At 49.0% G+C, this 21,190-nt stretch overlaps 1 protein-coding gene across 1 annotated transcript in view; it reads right to left on the reverse strand.

Annotated features, from left to right (window-relative positions):
- The window catches only part of LOC147738002 (uncharacterized), a 35,904-nt gene extending 15,160 nt beyond the window's left edge, over positions 1-20,744 (reverse strand). The window contains exons 1-2 of the mRNA XM_086925013.1: positions 20,508-20,744; positions 8,816-8,915 (exon numbers count right to left, since the gene is read on the reverse strand). Coding sequence (XP_086781139.1) covers positions 8,816-8,915; positions 20,508-20,744 — 337 coding nt within the window. The remainder of the gene's footprint in view (positions 1-8,815; positions 8,916-20,507) is intronic.
- Between the last annotated feature and the right edge of the window lie 446 nt (positions 20,745-21,190).

A 21,190-nucleotide genomic window follows, 5' to 3' on the forward strand; every position in this document is an offset into this window, starting at 1 on the left:
TATATGTTAGACAGAGAAGTTTGAACGTGATCCTTGAGGGAATAGGGAGCCAATGGAGATTCTTCCTCGCCAAAGTCATAGATGACAACCAAGGGAGGGCAAGAGCGAAACGCGCTGCCGCATTTTGTATGACCTGCAGGCGCTGCAAAAGGCCCTTGTTGGCCCCGACGTACAGTGAATTACAGTAATCGAGCCTTGAGCCAACAAGGGTGATCACCACCTGTTTCCGTGCCTGTGGGGAAAGATAATGGACAATCCTTTTCAGAGTCCTGATGACGCCCCAACAGGTAGCCACCGTTCTGTTGACCTGAAGCTCCATAGAGAGCTGGGTGTCAAAGATGACACCAAGGTTCCTGGCAGATTGTGTAGGTGTGGGGCAGATGCCTAAAGAAGGAGGCCACCACTCACCTGACCACATGCCCTGGTCTTTGCCAAAGACCAGGACCTCTGTCTTGTCCCCGTTCAACTTTAGGGAGTTGGAAATCATCCACTCTGCAACAAGTTGCATGCAGGACCTAAAGTTTGACGCGGCTTCATTCACAGAGTGGGTCAGGGATACCATAATCTGCGTGTCGTCGGCATACGACACTACCTCCATCCCCTGAGATCTTACTAGTCTTGCAAGGGGGGCCACGTAGATATTGAACAGGGTCGGGCTCAATGCCGACCCCTGTGGCACCCCACATTGCAAAGACTTAGCAGGGGAGAGGTACTCACCTAGCATGACACGCTGCTCTCGTTGATGTAAGAAGGAGCTCAGGAGACTGAGGGCCGGTCCTTCTACCCCTGCCTCCCTTAACCTGGATGTTAAAGTAAGGGGAGACAGGGTGTCGAATGCTGCTGTAAGGTCCAGCAGCACCAGCACGGTGGTTTGACCCCGATCAACTTTCCTGCGGATGTTATCCATGACCTTAGTCAAGGCAGACTCCGTGCTATGTAGCTTTCTAAAGCCATGTTGTGACCCATCCAAGAAACCTGAGGCATCGAGGAAATTAGAAAGGTGAAGGTTCAAATGGGTCTCCAACATCTTGGCAGGGGCCGGCAGAAGGGAGATGGGTCTGAAGTTCTTCAATACTCCGGGGTCTAGGGTGGTCTTTTTCAGCAGCGGCTTTACAATGGCTTTCTTCCAGAGTGATGGAAAGATGCCTTGTTCCAAGGCTCCATTCATTACTTCCAGCATCGGGGGAAGAATGATATCCCTACAGTTCTTTAGTTGTTTCAAAGGAACTGGGTCCAATGGGGAAGACAATTTCGTTTTGTCCAACAGGCTATTAAGTCCCTCCAAAGAAAGAGCAGGGAAATGTTTGAGGGACTGGGGGGTGTCTCTGCTCCAAGATTCCAGCCGATTAATTCGAGAAGAGTCCTCAGAACTCAGAGATTTCCTCTGTGATTGCAGAGCTATGTAGATATCATCTATTTTTTTGTAGAAGAAGTCTGATATGTTGTTGCATAGCTCCTGTGAAGCAACCACAGGGTCTGGTACCTGGAGAGAGCACAGTGAATCCACAATTTTGAAGAGCTCTTTAGAAGATGTTAGAGAACAGGTTAAGTTGGTAAAATAGTCCTGTTTTTCCTTAATCACTCTATTTTTATACTCTCGTAATAGGCTCTTATAGACTTCTCGATCTTTGGAATCCCAGGATTTACGCCATCCTCGTTCCTTCTGTCTGCATTTTTGTCTAAGAAGCCTCAGGTCAGTTGAAAACCAAGGGGCAGTTGGCTTCTGTCGAACTACAGATTTCAGAGAGGGGGGGCTAATTCATCTGCGGCTCTGGTGATAGCATCGGTGAGTTCTTGAGCCGACTCATCCACCTTCCGCTGAGATGTGATATTGGTGTTCAGAATAAAAGGGGCAAGAGCCTCATTTGTGAAATTTCTGAAGCTCCTTTTAGAGTATTTTTTGCCAGTGCCCAAGTCAACTTCAGAGCAGGGGATGTCTAGGGACAATGGGACTGCTAGGTGGTCGGACCATGGAATCGGTACCGGCATTCCAACAGTTAATCTGGAGTCGTTAGAGAAAATCCCATCAAGGGTGTGCCCCGCCTTATGGGTCGGGTAGAGAACTCTTTGGACAAAGTCGCACGCCTCCAGTGAATTAAGCAAGGAGGAGGTATCTTTCGAGGCCATATCCTCTAAATGAAAATTAATATCCCCCAAAATGGTAAGATGTGGTCTACCAAAGTAGGGTTCCAAAATTCTAAAGAGTTCTGGGCAGAAGTTAACTCTGGAACCGGGAGGCCTATAAAGTAGAATACCAGAAAAAGAGCTCGATGGAGCATGTACAATACAGAAATATAGGGCCTCGAAGGGGTCAGTAGGAACCGATAGGGGTTTTATGGTACAGGAGAGTGTGGATTTAAAAAGAATAGCTATTCCACCACCTCTACAACGTTCTCTATCTAACCTCAGGAAGGTGTACCCTTCAGGTATGGCCAAGAGAAGGTCATGACCAGAGGAGTCAGAGGCCCAAGTCTCGGTAACAAAGACCCAGTCCGGATGCCTCGTGCTAACAAAGTCATGAAATTCGATCCCGTGTCTGATCAAAGAGCGTGCATTGATCAAAAAGCCCTGTTTGGATTGGGAGATATAACCAACAGACGCAGGAGGAGCAGAATGCCTACAAGCCTGACTGGGAAAATTAAAAGATAGTTTACAAGAAGGACACGCACGCGCCTGAAGCAGTACCTCCGGTCTGAGCTGATGATGACAGAAGTGCGCAGGAGGTCTCAGTGACAGCAGGTTGCGAAACAAATCATCCCGGGTGGAGGAAAAGGATAAGTCGGGAGTCCCAGGGTCCAGCACGTCCTGCAGCCCGTCCTCAGCGCGGACGGGAGCAGACGGGCTGAACTCTGGCGTAACTCCGGTGTCAGTCTGGCGTCCCCGCAGCGCGTATCCGCTGCGCGTCAGCATGACTCACTTAAGTACACGCCTAGCGTCCTACTGGCGACTAGAGCGCTATGCCTACCAATCAGCGCTAAGACTCGGCACCATCCACACCCAAGATGGCGCTACAAAGCGGAACTGCGCCGGGAAGCGGACCCGCCAAACAGCGGTGAGTTTCCCTCAAGTTAGAGTGCAAGTACGGGCCAGGCGCTGTCAGCGCTATTAAAAACAGGGGAAAATTAACTTAAGCTGAAATAAAATATTAGACAAGGTTATCTTAAAAACGAGCAGCAGCTCGATTCCTGAAGTGCACAAAGCGCATGCACCGGTCGACTGGCAGCTACGAAGGAAGAACAAGCAGTTTACCTCTCTTAAGTACACGCCTAGCGATCAGGTTTGCGTGAGTCCAATAGCGTAAAGAGATCGTGCTGATGTTTAACTGCCGATCTAGTATTAAGGTACATTGCGGAGACAGATGTACAAGAGGGACCCGTAGGCAAAGAAGTAGTGGGGCCGCTAGTCAAAGGCAGGGGAGGCGGGCAAGAGTGGGAGAGAACACAAGGTGTGGAAAGGCCAAGCCTGATGATTCGGGCTGATACAGTGTCTTCTAATGGCCACGGGCCTTGGAGATCGATCAGTTGCGCAGAAGAATATTGAATAAGAGAGGCAGAGTGACCAGCCCCTAGTCCCGGTCGGTCGCGGACGGGCGCAGACGGGCTTTCCTTAGGTGCGCCTTTGGCGTGCCATCGTCGCGCCCGCTGCGCTCGTCCGCTGCGCTTCCGGGGGAGACACATAATTTAAAGCAGAAGAAATAGCTGGACGGTGGGGGTGGCCTCCGAAGGGAGCGTGGCCTGCGGGCTGGGCGAGACGCTGGTGAGCAGCGTTCCACGCCAGATGACAACAGCCTAGGTCCGCTTTAACAAAAGCGTCAAGATTCCATGGGGTAAGTGAACTTTAAAAACACAGGAATAGTGAAATACAAACAATTTTAAAATGAACTGCCTCCCGGCTTTCCGCCTCGGGAGTGTGGTAATGCAAATGGCAGCGCTCGTATTCAGCGCCCCTTTGTAGAGATGGGCGGTGGGCGTGGCCTCCGAAGGGGGCGTGGCCGGCGGGCTGGGTGAGGCGCTGGTGAGCAGCTTTCCACGCCAGATGACAACAGCCTAGGTCCGCTTTAACAAAAGCGTCAAGATTCCATGGGGTAAGTGAATTTTAAACACACAGGAATAGTGAAATACAAACAATTTTAAAATGAACTGCCCCCCCGGCTTTCCGCCTCAGGAGTGTGGTAATGCAAATGGCAGCGCTCGTATTCAGTGCCCCTTTTTAGAGATGGACGGTGGGCGTGGCCTCCGAAGGGGGCGTGGCCTACGGGCTGGGTGAGGTGCTGGTGAGCAGCGTTCCACGCCAGATGACAACAGCCTAGGTCCGCTTTAACAAAAGCGTCAAGATTCCATGGGGTACGTGAACTTTAATAACACAGGAATAGTGAAATACAAACAATTTTAAAATTAACTGCCTCCTGGCTTTCCGCCTCAGGAGTGTGGTAATGCAATAGGCTATCCCCACTATTCCTCTAATCTGGATTCTATCTTCCTAATTGCATAATCTAGTTTGAGCTAATGTATTTCAACTTCCCCTTTTTTATTTTTCGCAGCTGAGCCCTCTCCTCAGGATTTTCTGTTTTCCACCTAGTAATCGCATGCATATAACGCTGGATAGCCTAAAACAGAAAGAGTACCTTCTCTCTTGACATCTTCTGTCATTATGCTGCTGTTTAATGGGCTGTCTTTGTAGAACGGAGTCATCGAACTTTCCTCTAGCCACCCCATGATTTGCCCCGTCCCTTCCTTCCTTCCTTCCTTCATCTGACCATACCCCCTTCTCCTCATCTCCCCTCAGCTTCCCCCCACGTGAGCATTCAGTACCCCGGTCCCTCCCCTCTTTCCACTCTGAAAATGTGGTGCCCTTAGCCATGGATTACCTTTTTCTGCGTGAAGCAAGCACACAATGTTACTCTCATCTTGGTACAGTGGTAGTCTAAACGCTGAAAGATGCAATCTAAGATTGAGTGAAGTGTCATGGAGATTCTCTTCCTTGCTCGAACACCTCCAGCACCTGAGATCTCTAAGAATCATTTAAGAAACAAACGCATGCATAGCTCAAAAGCAAACTTCCTTAGGAAACTGCTAAACAATGCCAGGAATCGACCTAAAAACTGTTTGAACTCGTTAAATTGCAATCTAACAGGAAACCCAACCTACTTTCTGGGTCTTATCTGCAGCCTAACTGCGAAGAACTTGCCGCCTTCTTCCTGGGAAAGACGAACAAAATTGAAAGTGACTTAAAGACTGCATTGGATCTCCCCCCGATGCTTTCACACGTCAGTCCCCACCCACCTGTGTGGCCTGAGCGTCCTACACACACCCCCAAAAATATTGCTGCATGGTGTTCATTCAAATCCTTTGATGAAACAACCATACTAAAAATCCTGTCAACACTTAAACCTTCAAAGCACTTCAGCGATCCGCTTCCTTCAAATTTCTTAATTGAGATTAAAACCTCTCTTCTCCCACCAAAATAGTAAATGATTCATTAATTCAAGGCAGCATACCAGACTACCTCAAGTCTGGACAGATAACCGCCGTTCTGAAAAAACCCACAGCAGACCACTCTGATCTACATATCTTCCGCCCTATCTCTAGCATCCCAACTCTTTCAAAGCTCCTCTAGAAATGTCCCCATACCCAGCTATGCAAACACAGAGCAATTTCAACTCTTAAATCAATACCAATCTGGATTCCTTCAGGGACGCAGCACTGAATCAGCCATGACTCACATAGCTGACGATGTTTTACACAATGCTTGATCAAATTTAATCCTGCCTTTTAAGCGTCCTTGACATGTCATCAGCATTTGATGACTTCAAGTCAGTTGCTCAAGCCCTAGTGTTTTCCAGGCTGGACTATGGAAATGTAACCCTTTGCGGCCTTCCTAGGTCAAAGTTCCCCCCCTTAGGGCCTCCCTTAACTCAGCTACAAGGCTTATTACTGGATCTGAATGCAATAACCACATCACCCCTTATTTGAAATCACTAAACTGACTCCCTTACGAGGCACACATAAATTGTTAAATTGCCTGCATGACACACAAAGCCATACACTCCAACACCCCGAGGTACATTGCACATAAACTGGAGCTGCCTGGTGACTCTAGAACCTCAAGAAGACTTACAATCATGCCTACTCCGGCAATTGCCTGAGAATCTGGAATTCTCTACAATCTGAAATCCGAGTTAACTCTTCACCTGCATCTTTCAAAGGATACGTAAAAGTGCTTCTGATGAACACATTCTTGCTTTAGCTCACATGATACTGTTATTGCAATGGTTATTATTGTTTATTATTGCCTGCCTTACCTGTGTCTCTCACGGGCAGATCCTCCATTGGCGGGATGGAGCATCACTCCACTTCAATGCACCATTGAAAACTCCCAGAGACTCCGGCAGGGGCAGGCCTGATGAGTGGCAGCAGTGGTGGGCTTCCTGTGCACTAGTTTGTAGTGCGCATGTCTCTTTGGATGGCCGTCTTGAGACCGAAGAGCCTGAAACCAAGAGCATGTGTGATGATTCCTCAGCAGCTTCTCCTCTATGAGGTAGAGCGGGTGCAGGCCCAGAAGTATTTTCAGATAAAGAGCTGGGCAATAGGACAATGGCTTCCAATAACACTGCACTGAGCCCCTCACTTCAGCCAATCTTCAATGACTGTTTGAAGAACAGGGCAACAGGAAGGTGTGTTAAATGCCGACCACTAACCTTTCACCAGTTGCACACTGGGACTGCATTGGTTAGATGGAATGCTGTGCTCCCGCAACCGCTCAAGTCATGCATGCGGGTGCTACAACTTGTTGCGAAGGGTTCCTTGAACCCTCAATTCCAATTCGCACGGTTTAACTACACACACCACAGTTCTCCCCCCCCACCGTATCCAGCACATGTTTCCTGTTTCGAGACCAGAGTGCCCACACTGTGGCTGATGCCAGCTTCTAACATACGGTGTGGGAGTACCTCAAGCCATGACTACAGGTGTCATGGCTTGAAGTTACAGCCACTATAGCGGAAATCGCAGACCATACATGGTCACCTACTCCTGAATCCTGACTGCTAGGCCTTCACCCTAAAGTAAAGAGGGGGCAAATACTTACACCAGTTTACAGACCTTGCATAAGTACTTTTCAAGAATATGACTCGTTAACGAGTCATTACATCGCGTGGCATTACAACACGGTCGTTACAATAGCCGTTTTGTTACCACGTAATGCCATTACTATGCAAGTCATTACATCGGCTTGCAGTAGATGGCGCGCTAACATTAGAAATGTATAAATTACTACTCCAACTCGAGCCTACGTAACAGTAGGGAAGGTGTTGGAACAGTAAACTATACTATTCCTTTTGTTAGAGCGCCATCTACTGCAAGTCGTTGTAATGACCTGCCTTGTAATGGCATTGTGTGGTAACAGCGCGGTCGTTGTAACGACCACGTTGTAATGGCATCATGGTGTAATGACCGCAATGTAAAGGTCGTTTCCCACTTTTCAAGCGCCAAATATAAATGTCTTGGAAAGCAGGCTCTGTGCTGAACACCAAGAGGCAGCTGCATACTCTCCTGCACTGTGCAGGACTAGAGGCCAACACACTACACATGCTACTCACTAGAGGAGTGGGGAGAGTGGATGGGTGGGAACTGTGATATGTATATCCTTAGCATAGGAGCAAAAAACGATATTCGAACACAATGAAGGGACTATGTCCTCATGAATGCATCACTTCTGTACAATTGTACCTAAGTATGATGTATATCATCCTGTTCATCTGATCTCTGTTCCCCTGTTGATCTACCCATATGTGTTCCCTGCAGCCTCCCCCTTACACCTACTTCCTTATAATTTATTATTTTATTGACGCACTGTCTGCTATTAGGATTGGCATGTTTTGTAGTCCTCACCGTCCTCCTTGCCTTGTGATCATACTTTACTGTAATGATGAAAGGATCACCAAAGGCTGGATATATCAAGTGAAGTATTTATTGGTCACAGCTGTAGCAGGTCCTGAGTAACTGAAGATACATAGAATGTCTCAGGCAGGTAAAGCATTGTACATTCTAGACTCAGGTGACATGGGCATATGACATGGCTGATGACACAGTCCAGCCAGATCACCACATTTACCTTAGTAGATCTTGCTCTGAGACTGAGGTAAATGGCAATGCTGCCCAACCATGATCTGTTTACATATGTCACATATATTATGTCATTCATGCTCCCTGTAACCTGTATTCCTCAATTCGTTTTTCTTGTTGATGTTTTTTTTAAAACACCATCATTTTGAAACCATGGAAACTGAAAACAGAAAAACCTACGCATCTTGTTTTCAATGATCATTATCAGAGAAGAGGACTTGCTGCATGCACGGGAGGATTAACAATGAGACCTAGTGTGCCAGGATGGTGCACCAGGTTCAGTTTTCCGTAGTCTTGTATTCCAATGGGCTTTGGGAAGTGTAGTCATTTTGTAACTGTGTTTAACTTGGATGCGGATAAAGCAAGACATGAAATGCATAATACTCAAGACTTTCTGAATCTTTACACTTAGGGAAATCTACATTCTGAGCATGCAGACAACGTGAAGTGAGTGAGCACTTGGATTAGAACAAACAGATGGCGGACAAGAAAAGAAGTGGAGAAGAGCAAAAGGAAAAGAAAGCAGCTCATTGGAAACTGCATGAGGCTAGGATGTCCCCTTTACCCATACTCTTCCTGATAGCCCCAGATCCCCTCACATTCACCATATACTGCTCAGAAGACATTAGGGGAACAGAAACAAAAGGCAGCAAACCGGAAAATATGCTGTAAGCGAACAACATACTCCATACTCCTCACTTTAGCCTTCCCAGAACGTTCGCTGCCAGCACTCATGTCCACCATATCAGACTTTAAAGTGTTTTCCAGGTACAAAATGAACTGGACCAAAAGCTGGGAAACAGAGACAAGTTACATTAATGGCATAACAGTCAAATCCAATTACCCAGCGGCCTGCCTCCTGGGCGTATTTCCTAAACCTAAAGCCAATATTATTTCCTCAGGATTTGCAGATATAGCCCTGGCTCTTGCACGATGCTAGATAACCCTCTTTTGGAACCCCTCAGGGGACCCACACCCAAGAGTGGGGAAATAAACTAATCACATGGGCCACATGCAAGGGAACAATACTAAAAGCCGAAGCACAGAAGGGGCTGAGGAGTCCAGACCACACAGGCATGGGAATTGATTCTTCAAGATTGTCCCCATATAGATGATACAGCTGATTACTCCTGCTAGTGGACGATGACTCCACTGAGGAGGAATAGATTGTCTCACACCAGGTGATCCAGATGTAGCAGCTAGGTCCTTCCTGAGGAGGCCCTCAAAACCTTTGAAACTCACTGGGAGGAATTTGACCTCTCCAAATTCCAGCATTACCAGCAGTTGAACTGCGCCCTGAAGACCTCCATAGTCAATCAAATATCATCTCTGACTCTACTACTAACTCCTACTAAGACAAAATGGGCAGATATAGGAAACTTGTCAGTGGTCTATGCACTACACTAATTAAAGATCTTTTCCTGGTGGCTGCAATCTAAACGGCTTTGTGCCAGCCACAAATATCCTTCAGCATCCCTCTGGAGAGGGATCAGCTCTTGCCAGTGGCTGACTACCTGCCACCAATCACTGTGTCCTGCTGCTGGACCCTCCATGAGTGAAGAAGAGGCTGAAAACACAGTCACCGGCCATTGAACAGACATTGAGGAGGAGTGGTCATCCCACGGGGACTCCTGCTGCGGCAGCTGGGGTCAGGGGGGCTCGAACTCAGCTCGCTTCCTTTCTGCTGCTGGCTCCCCTGAGAGAGGAGATGGGCTAAGAATACCTGCCAAGAGAGGTGGATAGGCACCTCTCTCGTCTTTTGCTTCCTATATACGCGAAGCAACCTTCCCCTCACACCAATTCTGACCCACTGTGGGAGTCTCAAAGGGAAGAGGACCAACCAGGCGATGACGCTGGATAACGACGGCCTAATCCTTGCTGACAGACACAGAGGTGAGGAGTGGGGGGAGTGGCATTGATCAAGCCCTGCACCGCAACAGAGGCAACTAATTGCCCTGGGGCAGAGACTGAGGACGTGTGAGTGCCCAAGCAGCAAATACTCATGCTGGCTATTGGATTGCCAATATGGTGAAGGGGAAGGTTGCAGAGGGGCAGGGACAGATAGATAAATACACCAAACAAGTGGCACATGGCAGGTCTGTAGATGGAGAAGCACAGGGCCTCCCCTACTACCACAAGAAGTGACAGTTTCCACAGCAGCAGTACTCCAAGTGATCAAAGGCAAACACAAATACTTGACAGACAATATTTATGGGGTAGGGGTCTCACTCCTTCGTCAATACTTGCCGAAACTTATATTCGCGAGCGATGGAGGCAGAGGGGTGCATTTCCTACCTGCAAGATGTGGCAGGCACCATTACATGAGCATAAAAGACTGAATGAGCCGACAACACTCGTCGAACACTGCATGGAAGATGCAGAAGGCCAATCATGCAGAAATAATCTGTGGCTAGTGGGACTGCCGAAGGGCATGGAAGGACAACAAACCAGGGAGACTGGTTTAAAACATGAATTGCAGACAGAGTTATATCCGTGCGTAAAATATAGAGAGGGCTCACAGGACGCAGGCCCCAAGACTGCCTCCGTCATCATCTGGAGGGAAGTACCCTTTTTGTATGGTCACACCCATACGTTTTGCTCCAGATACTGTTGGTTAGGACTCTGAAAGTGCACTGGAGCAGGTTGAAATTGCTATATGTGAATTGGCATCCTCATTTGGCAATGACTTTAACCCCCTTATAAGTCCCTAGTACATGGTATCAATGGTACCCAGGGCATGGGTGTTAAAGCAGTCACCAGGGCCTGAAGCACTATTTATGCCACCCTGAGTAGCCCAAGTAAACTACTAACAAGAGGACGGCCAATGCAGACTGCAGAAAAGTGTAAATTGCTTGATCTCGACTCTGCCTTCACCAGGTGTGGTAAAGTCAAACACTATTTTTAATATATATCAGTCACCCTAAAGAAGGCCTCCTGAGGCAGACAAATGGCTGGGCCTGCTTTGGCCCAAGGATCCGAGTAAACTCTGTGCTGAACAAAAGCCAGGCGTCCTTCACTGGCTCGCCCACCTCCTTAAAATAATGGAAATTAAGGGCACAAAGGCATAGTAGGATATTATTTGACTATCTACAAAAAAATTGATGAAGCAGCAGTACCCACACCCCGGAGCAGAACTCCTTGTTTCAGGATTCATAACTTTCTCACTACATCATATTTTAGTTAGTGTATTGTGAGACTAGGTGTTCTCTCCCCAAGGGTCAAAAGAAATGATCATTGTTTTGCAGCGCAGTTTTATCATGAAATGAAATGAAATGAATGAAATTAAATTTATAAAGCGCATGGCTGCCCGAAAGCGTCCCAGCGCTAACAGAAAATAGAACAAAAAGCAAACTGAGGAAGAAACCAATAATTAGGAGTCCTTGGGAAAAAGAATAGTTTTAAGTGCCTTTCGAAACTTAAGATGACAGGGTTCTCCGCGAATCCAATTGGGGAGGGAGTTCCTATTTTTTGCTGCATTTAAGGAAAAACGGCGACTCCCTGTGCGTGCCTTCATAACTCTGGGGACCCTTGCAAGATTACCACGGTCCGACCGGAGAGCCCGGGATGTTTTATACGGGCATATCAGGCTCCTGAGAATCGGAGGTCCTTTGCCCTGCAGAGCCCTGTGGGTGACGCATAGCGCTTTAAAGATGACTCTTTCGCGTATTGGCAGCCAATGGAGTGCTCTCAGGGCCAGTCTGGCCGAAGATCTTCTTGATGTACCTGCAAGCATCCTGGCTGCTGCATTCTGCACCCGTTGAAGAATGTTAAAGGTGGCTTCAGGGGCTGCCAGAAACAGGGCGTTACTATAGTCAAGCCTCGATAGTATTAACCCTTGAATCAGAAGTGTCCTGGACTGGGGAGGCAAGAGAGGGAGAACTTTCCGCACTGACCGGAGCAGTCCGAAGCAGGTCCCTGCCACTTTCTGTGCATGTGTCTTAAAAGTCAGATCGGGCTCAAGCCAAACCCCTAGGCTTTTAATTTCGTCTTTTGGTATGGGCAGCTCACCTAGGCAGGAGGGCCAGGCGGCTTTAGGGAAAGATGTAAGATGATGACCGAGGAGCATAATCTCTGTTTTCGCTCCATTGAGTTTGAGCCGCGAACTGGACATCCAGGAAAATATCTCCACAAGGCAGGCGGAGAGATTATCCAAACATCCTTCTTGTTGGGTTAGCGAGACGACTAGTTAGGTGTCGTCCGCGTAGGTGACTGTTTTAATCCCAAAGGGGGCGACTACTTCCTCCAGTGGGGCCTTATAAACGTTGAACAAAGTAGGGCTCAATGAAGAGCCCTGAGGGACACCACACTGGAGGGGGGTAGATTTAGACAGCAGACCACCTTCCTAGACTCTGAAAGAGCGGTTATTCAGAAAGGATGTAAGCCACTTAAGGGCCGTTCCTGCAACGCCCAGTTTGGCGAGACGGTGCGTTCGAATTTTATGATCCACTGTATCAAATGCAGCACTTAGATCCAGGAGGATCATAACAGCGGATCCTCCTGAATCTAAGATGCACCTTGCCTCTTCTGCTACCACTAAAAGGGCTGTGTCCGTCCCTTGCCGCGGACGAAAGCCGGTTTGAGAATTATTCAGCAGCTGATTGTTTTCCAGGAATCCGGAGAGCTGCTGATTCACCATTTTTTCAGCGATCTTACTTAGGCCGGGTAACAGTGAAATCGGGCGGAAATTGGCCAGGTCCAAGGGGTCAAGCCCCGTTTTTTTTAAAAGGGTTTTGACCCTTGCCTGTTTCCAGCTGGGTGGCACGACCCCACAAGAAAAGGAGGCATTTAGGAGCTCTTTTGCCACTGGGGCAATCGTGTCTGCAATCATCTTAAGAACATACATAGGCGCAGGATCGGCCGGGGAGCCACTTTTCATGGAAGATAGGGCTTTACAAAAATCTTCCCTAGTAATACTGCTCAGAGAGTCAAGCCGGGGGCCAGAGATGGGTGCCAAATTTGTGTTATCATCCGGCGCAGGGAGATTCTGTGGAAGACTCTCAAGGATGTTTACTATCTTGGAGTCAAAAAAGTACGCAAGTTGATTGCATCTTTCTTCTGAGCAATCTAGGGTATTAACAGGGGAAGGCACCTTAATTAGTTGTTTAACTATCTTGAAAGTTTCTCTCGCAGAGTTGGAGGCCGAGTTGATTTTATTCTCAAAAAAAGCCACCTGTGCTTTTTTCAGGGAGATTTAATATAATCTCAGAGCAGAGCGATATGCCTCTTTACTGTTAATTGCCCAGTCTTTCCTCCATCTGCGTTCTAATTTTTTGCAGGTTTTTCTGAGGTCTCTGAGCTCTGAGGTATACAATGGAGATTTAAAAGTGCTACTTTTCTTTGTTACTGTTTTCAACGGTAATACCTGATCCAGGGAATTGTTCAGCCAATTACAGAAGCTAATATCTGCGGCCAATGGGTCTGGTTCAATTTTAGGGGCAGTTTGTTCAAGTGATCGAGTCATCTCTTCCAAAGATAGTTTGGGCCATGCCCTGTCAAGAGTACGCGGCGGAGCTGCCCGTTGTACCTCTATACCTGTTTTCCAGGAAAATGGGACTAGAAAGTTATCGGACCATGGTACAGGAAGGGGGGGAGTAGAGATGAGCTGATTACAATTTGAGAAGATAGGGTCTAAAAGATGACCCTTATTATGAGTTGCCTCTTTATTTACAAGCCTTAGCTTAAGTGATTTAAGATCTGAGCAGAGATCAGTTGAAACTTTGTCATTTGGGTCATCAAAATGAAGATTCAAATCTCCTTGAATCAAAAAATTAGAGGACAGAGCCGCGGCCATTAAAGTAGTTTCTAATAGGGATCCTGTGAACTGTCTTATGCAGCCCGGCGGGCGATAGATAAGAAGACTGGAAAGAGATTTGTTAGGTGTTATTTGGATGATGAAACGAGCACTCTCTGAGTCTGATATTTCACAATCTTCAATTCTGCAGTTAAATTTGTCTTTGTAGACTATAGCAAGACCCCCTCCTTTCCCCTGTTGTCTGTGTAAACACTGTATGAGGAAACCATCCGGGAGGGCAGCAGCAATATCAAACTCAGAGGTAGAAGAGAGCCATGTTTCAGTGAGAAACAGCACATCGAGACCCCCCTCTTGGAGCATAAGGTTGATCTCGATGGCATGTTTCGAAAGGGACCTACAGTTCAAAAGCGCCATGAAGAGGTTGCTATAGGCCTGCCTACCGCTGTCTCTGGCCAAGCTAGAAGTAGCACATCGCGTACATGTCCTATATAGTGGATCAAAATGTTTAAACTGGCAACAAAGTGAATCACCCTTATCTCGGAGCTCCATAAGGTATTCCCTCGAATAACCAGTCAAATGTTGAGTGTCCACCGGCATAGTATCTGGCCCTAGGCCCGGTCTGGCTCCGGCGCGCCATCGGCGCGCCCGCTGCGCCCACCCGCTGCGCGGACGGGAGAACACCTTCATTTTGTAGCGCTCGGGCCGCCACTCGCCCGACCACTAGTGCGCAAATCAGCCTCTCACCCTAAGATGGCGGCCGAAGTAGTCACCCCCGGGGAAGGTGTCTGATACCGAGTAGAGCCCTCAATCGGCCCTTGGTTAGCCCTTAGATAGGAGTAAAAGGTGCCCAGATATTTAAATGAAAGATGTAGGTACAATTTAAAATTTTATTTACAAAAACGCAAAATCACAATGTTTTAAAATTCTGACTGCCTCACTGCCTCTTGGCCTACGAGAGTAATGCAGGAAAGAAGAAAAGGACCTAACTCCCGGCTTTTCGCCTCAGGAGCTCTGAGTTCTAAACCATCCCATACTTACTACCAGTGTTTAGTTTAATTTAAGTTTCCATCTGGGTCACTACACAATGGGGTTGTGAGTTGTTCTGATGGTTGGACTCAGGAACTCCTCTCACCAAGAGATATGCCACTGTGCTGTGGAAACTGTCCAGGCTAAGTATAGATTTCACAACTAGCATATTTTGGTAAAACAAAGATTAAATGCTAACCCTCATCGTTAGATGGCTAAAGCTTTCCCACTGCCCATGTCTTGCGGTGAAGGTTTGGTGTTAGAGTCTGCCCACCACAAAATAGAATAGGCTTAGAGTGTGAAATCAAAAAAGCATAAAGCTTCAAAACCCAATTAGAGCAACAGAACTGCCCATAAAGAGTAGTTCATAATACTCAGCTGAGCCCCAATAAATCCAAGTAAAGCAGCAAACAGTTGTAGCAGCAATCTGTCAAATCAAATCAGAAAAGGAATACAACGAGGGGAAACAGCAGCAGCAGTCGGTCAAATCAAAAAGGAAAAGGAATACAACGAGGGGAAACAGCAGCAGAAGTTGCCACAACCATCAAGGGTCTGGGCGGGAAAGGGAATAAGAGTACGTTGTAACTACCTAGGAACACACTAATATAAAAGTCAAAACCATATGTCGTAAACATTGACATATGTTTGCTCGCTCTCATCAAAAGTGTGTACCTTGAGACCATCTTCCCTCATAAATCATCGGACTCTGGCCCACATCACCCACTCACCCCATAGTTGGGCTTCCGCTCCTCATCCTAACGACCCTTCATGGCCATCCAGATGTAGATCCTCCCTGCCCGATATGGATATCCAATCTCTCCAACCATTCTATGATCCAGAACACTCCTCCAACATATCCAACTTGCATCAATCCCCACTGATCCATTCCGGGAACCGAGGCTAAACTATAGACTCTAGAGCATTAAATGAGAACAACTTCACATAAGCCACCACCACACTATCTGCACCAATTGACACAAACACAAAGCTCAAATCCATGCTCCTGAAACTGTAGATCGGCAGTGAAACACGCTGCTGACATTGCATAACTCATCCCTGCACAGGACTTGGACCTTGTAATGCAGACTGAAACGTGGCTGAATAACTCAGCTGCTCCCATTCTAAACATTGTAGTACTTACTAACTATGATAGAATTCGGTTGCATAGAGCAAGCGGTCATGGTGGAGGCATCACCTGCTTACATCGCAGCAACTTAATGAACAAGTTACTTACCTTCGGTAACAATATATCAGTAAAAAACATTAGTTTGTGATAGATTCCTTACCTTATAATTCCCCCCTAGGCGTCAGATTGGATCCGGAAAGCTTTCGTCAGCAGTACCCCTACACGTCGGAAGATGGCGTCGGTCTGCTCCGCGTCTTTAGTCGTGATCCCCGGGATGACGTTGCGGCGGACACTTAGATGCCGCGCCAGGAACGCAGAGCTATGCAAGAAACTGACCACTCATGCAATGAAACTAGGGACCTGAAAGGGATGACCTTGACCCTAGAAATCAGTTTACATAACGGGGAGAATGGGTGGGGCGGAAAGGAATCTATCACTAACTAATGTTTCTTGCAGCTATATCGTTACCGAAGGTAAGTAACTTGTTCATCTGAAAGAAAAACGTTAGTGATAGATTCCTTACCTTAGAATAGATACCCCAGCAATACCAACCCAGGTAGTGAGCCTGCGGACCAAGAGCACAGCAGAAAGTCCCAGAGAACAGAACGGCCAAAGAAGCTGTCTCTCCGGACTTGGCTGTCCAGGCAGTAGTGCTTGGTATAAGTGTGCAGTGAGGCCCATGTAGATGCCTGACAGATGTCATGCAACGGGACTCCCCGTCCCAAAGCAGTAGTGGCTGCCGTCGCCCTGGTAGAATGGGCACGCAGCCCCACAGGAGGCCCTTTTTTAGCCAAAGAATAGCATGCTTTTATGCACAGAACGACCCACCGAGAGATGGTCTAATTGTGCACAGCCCGACCTTCCTTGGCACCCACGTAGCCAACAAAGAGCTGGTCATCCACCCGGAACAGTTGTGTTCCGTTCAGATAGAATGAGAGTGCACGTTTTGGGTCCAGATGGTGGAGCTTCTCTTCCTCTTTCGAGGGATGCGGAGGTGGAAAGAAGGTGGGCAAAGTGATGGTCTCCCCGATGTGAAAGGCAGTGACAAAATTTGGCAGAAAAGATGGATGAGTCCTTAGAACAACTTTGTCTGGATGGACAGAGAGAAAAGGTGGTGTAGAAGAAAGAGCCCGGAGCTCATTCACTCTTCTGGCAGAGGTGATGATTACCATGGAAGCAGTCTTTAAAGTAAGGAGAAATAAATGACAATTGTGAAGTGGCTCAAAGGGAGCATACATCAGATATGTTAAGACAAGATTCAAGTCCCACTGAGGCATTACGAAAGGAACAGGAGGGAACATGTGCAGAAGTTGTATAGGTGGAAATTAAAACAACAGACCGCAACTCCACTCGCAATGAAAATTGTCGTCTAGCGAGTTCCGCCTTGGAAATTCCAATGTGCAGAACTGAGGACATTGCATGTTATCTTCGGTGGCGAATAGATCTAACCAAGGCTCTCCCCACTGCTGAAAGAGACCTTGCGCCACTTCTGAGTTCAGACGCCATTCGTGATCCAACATGCATCTGTGGCTGAGTTCATCCGCCCTGGCGTTCAAAGAACCTGCCAGGTGTTGAACCACCAGGGACATGCCTTGATGTTCCAGCCATGTCCAGAGGTGGAGAGCCTCCTGACATCGGGGGCCAAGACCCCACCCCACCCCGTTTGTTGCAGTATCACATGGCGGTGGTGTTGTTTGTAAAAACCTGCACCACAATTCCTCAGACAGAGGGAAGGAATGCTTTCAGTGCAAGTCGGATTGCCCAAAGCTCCAGAAAGTTGATATGGAGCCAGGACTCTGCCGCAGACCAGAGGGCTCTGATCTCCGCGTCTCCCAGGTGGGATGCGTTCGTCAATACTGTATGCTCCGGTCGGGAAGGGATCTGCCATTGACCCAATCGCGATTCGTTAGCCACCACTGCAAGTGTTGTGCAGTGCCCTTCGAGATCTGGATGTGATCGGACAGGTTGCCCTGATGCTGTGCCCACTGGGACTTCAGGTCCCACTGCAGAGGCCGCATATGCCATCGGGCATGATCCACTAGCAGGATGCAGGAGGCCATCAGGCCCAGCAGCCGGAGGGTCATCCTGAACGAAACCCAGAATGGGGACCGAAAGATCGGAATCAGAGCCTGAATATCCCGGACTGGAGGTGGGAGATGACTTTTTCGGTCGAGACCACCTTCAACTACTAGTCGTCGAGATAGGGGAAGACTGGAACTACTTATCTGCGCAGATAAGCTGCGACCACTGCCATCACTTTTGTGAACACCCGAGGGGCGCTGGTAAGGCCGAAGGGGACAACTGCAAACTGAATGTGCTCTTGGCCTACCGGCAACTACAGGTAATGCGGGTGGGCGGACAGGACGGGGATGTGGAAACAAGCGTCCTGCAAGTCCAAGACTACCATCCATTCTCCAGGGTCGAGGGCAGACAGGACCTGAGCTAGCGTCAACATCTTGAACTTCTCCTTTTCAGAGGAAGCGGTCGATGTTCCTGAGGTCCAAGATAGGACGCAGGCCTTTGTCCTTCTTGGGCACCACAAATTAGTGGGAGTAGCAACCACGACCTACTTCTGGCGCAGGAACGCACTTAATGGCCCCCTTGGCCAAGGGGGCCGTGACTTCCTGCTGGAGAAGCACCAAATGATCCCTCGACATGCAGTGGTACTGGGGTGGCATGGCTGGAGGGGTAGTCTTGAAGGGGAGGGAGTAACCCCTTCGGACAATTTGTGGCACCCACCTGTCTGAAGTGATATTGCGCCAGTGGGGGAGGTGATGGCGAATCCTGCCGCCCACTGGTGTTTAATGGGCTTGAAAGCTCTTATTAGGAAGACTTTGAGGCAGATGCTGCGGAGGTGGAGGTGGAAGTGGAATGACCCGCCCGCTGGCTCCCCTGCACCGCCTCGGCGGGGACCACATCCGGGCCATGCTGAGGCAGGTTCTGTGCAGGCCTGTGCCTGAACGAACGTGTCGGCGTCCCTTCCGTGGCCACAAAAGGGCCGAAAAGCAGAAGTGCCGGGCGCCTGGTGGAAAGGTCCAAGGACTTGGCCGTAGCTCGGGAGTTCTTAAAGCGTTCCAGCGCACTATCTGCTTTGTTGCCAAAAAGGCGACGGCCATCAAAGGGTAAATCCATAAGGGAAATTAGGACATCCCCCGAAAAGCCACTAGACCGAAGCAAGGCATAGCGATGGAGCGTCACTGTCGTGGAAATCGCTCTGCCTAGCGTGTCCGCGGTGCCAAGTCTACACCGTATGGCGAACTTTGCTGCAGCCTTCCCTTCAGCAACAGCCTGGGAGAGCACTGTTCGGGTCTCCTCTGGATACTGAGGCAGCACCTGCACACCCCTATCTCACACAGAGTGGGAATAACGGCACAAGAGGAATGCAGTGTTCACCGATCGCAGCCCTAAGCTGGCACATGAAAACAGTTTCTTGCCAAACTGCTCCAGCTTCTTGGATTCCCTATCTGGAGGGGCGGTAGGGAACGCGCTCTGGGAAGTAGAGGCCTGAATAACTAGGCTCTCTGGGGTGGGGTGGGGTGGGTGGTCAGAAAAGCAGAGTTGCCCAGAGCCGGGGGGCTGTGCCTGGCCACGTTCCTATCCACAAATTGGATGGTCCTATCCCGCCTGTGGTGGGCCAGGACCAAGTGCCCAGAAGAACGCCTGTCAGTGCTTCATTGAAAATCAGTAGAGGCTCCAAGGAGCTTGCTGGAACGCTTCAGTGAGGAGGTTAGTTGTCACGGCCATCGTAGGAAGTTCGAGGTCCTTGGCTGCCCTACGTAGAACCACACCTAAGTCGCACCCTCTTCTATAGCCACGGTAGAAGGAGGGAGGAAGCCAAGGTCAGGCGATTGATCAAAACCACTGCCATCCCCTAACTCTTCTGCCCAGTCCTAATCCAACTCACACTGTTGTGTGAGAGGGCCCTCAGACCCCTCCCAGTCCTCCCCTTCCTCCATAGCCCGATAAACAGGTCAAAAAGATGGAGACTGGACATAGGGATAGAAATCCCCCATCAGCATCGAAATCGAACAACACCGAACTGGCGCCGTACCGGGGCCGACGTCGTCTGAGGGACCGGACGGCGTCACGGGCAGTGCCGGTGGGGTCGATGCCGGCGGAGGAGTTGTGAGGTCGACCGGAATCCAGGCCTGGACCCAAGGGGGTCCTGCAACGCCGGCAACGAAGTTGTTGGCGGTGCCGGGGCCAGAGCTGCCGGCAACACAAAGCAAGGACCCCTAGATGGGCCCGCGGCGCCTGAAGGCGCTCCGGCGGGGGCCGACGGCCCAAAGAAAATCGTGCACCTGGGCTTGAGTCGCTCCTGGACCTGGAAAAAGTGGGTAGGACGGGGTTGACTGCACAGGCTCCACAGTAGTCACAGGGGTGGCACCACCCGCACCTTCAGTTGAGTTGTGCGACCGGCGAGAGTAAGTCAAAGGGTGACGATGCTTCTTTGACTTCTTTTTCGAATGCCTCGACTTACCCGCCCCCAAGGATTTTGATCCTGAAGATCGATGGTGGTGACTCCGTGACCGGTCCCTTGACTTCCTCCTTGACCGGGACTCGAGCGGCGCGGAGCTGACTCCTGGGCTTCCAGCAACTTTCGGGACCGCTCCCGCAAACTCTTTGTTGCCATGGCCCGACAGTCAGAGCACGACTTGGGGTCGTGTTCGCGTTCCAGGCAGAAGAGACACACGTCATGGGGGTCAGTCACCGACATCATGCGGGGACAGGTCCCGCAATTCTTGAAACCGGGCATCCCTACCCAGCATCAGGAGTCGATAGACTCGAAAAATAGAGACACAAATCTTCAAAAAACTCAGTCACGGTACTTGCTCTCTCCGGATCTGCTGGTGTGGAAAACAAAAGAACTGCCATCAGCGCGCGAGAGTGGCGTCTAAGTACCTGCTGTGACGCCGGTGAACACGACGCCGACGACGGATGAGGAGCAGAATGACGCCACCTTAGGACACGGAGGGGTACTGCTGACGAAAACTTTCCGGATCCAGTCTGACGCTTGGGGGTAAATAACAAGAACAAAAGCAGAAAGGGACACTAGTTATACACAAATCATAAACTCACTTCTAGGTCAAAGTTGCCCACCTCACTGGTCTTCTGCCAAGAGACCACACAGTTATAGTAGACATAATAAAGCACAGAGAGGCA

This window comes from Lissotriton vulgaris, chromosome 1_1 (assembly GCF_964263255.1).
Source record: "Lissotriton vulgaris chromosome 1_1, aLisVul1.2, whole genome shotgun sequence".
NCBI classification, from domain to species: Eukaryota; Metazoa; Chordata; class Amphibia; order Caudata; family Salamandridae; genus Lissotriton; species Lissotriton vulgaris.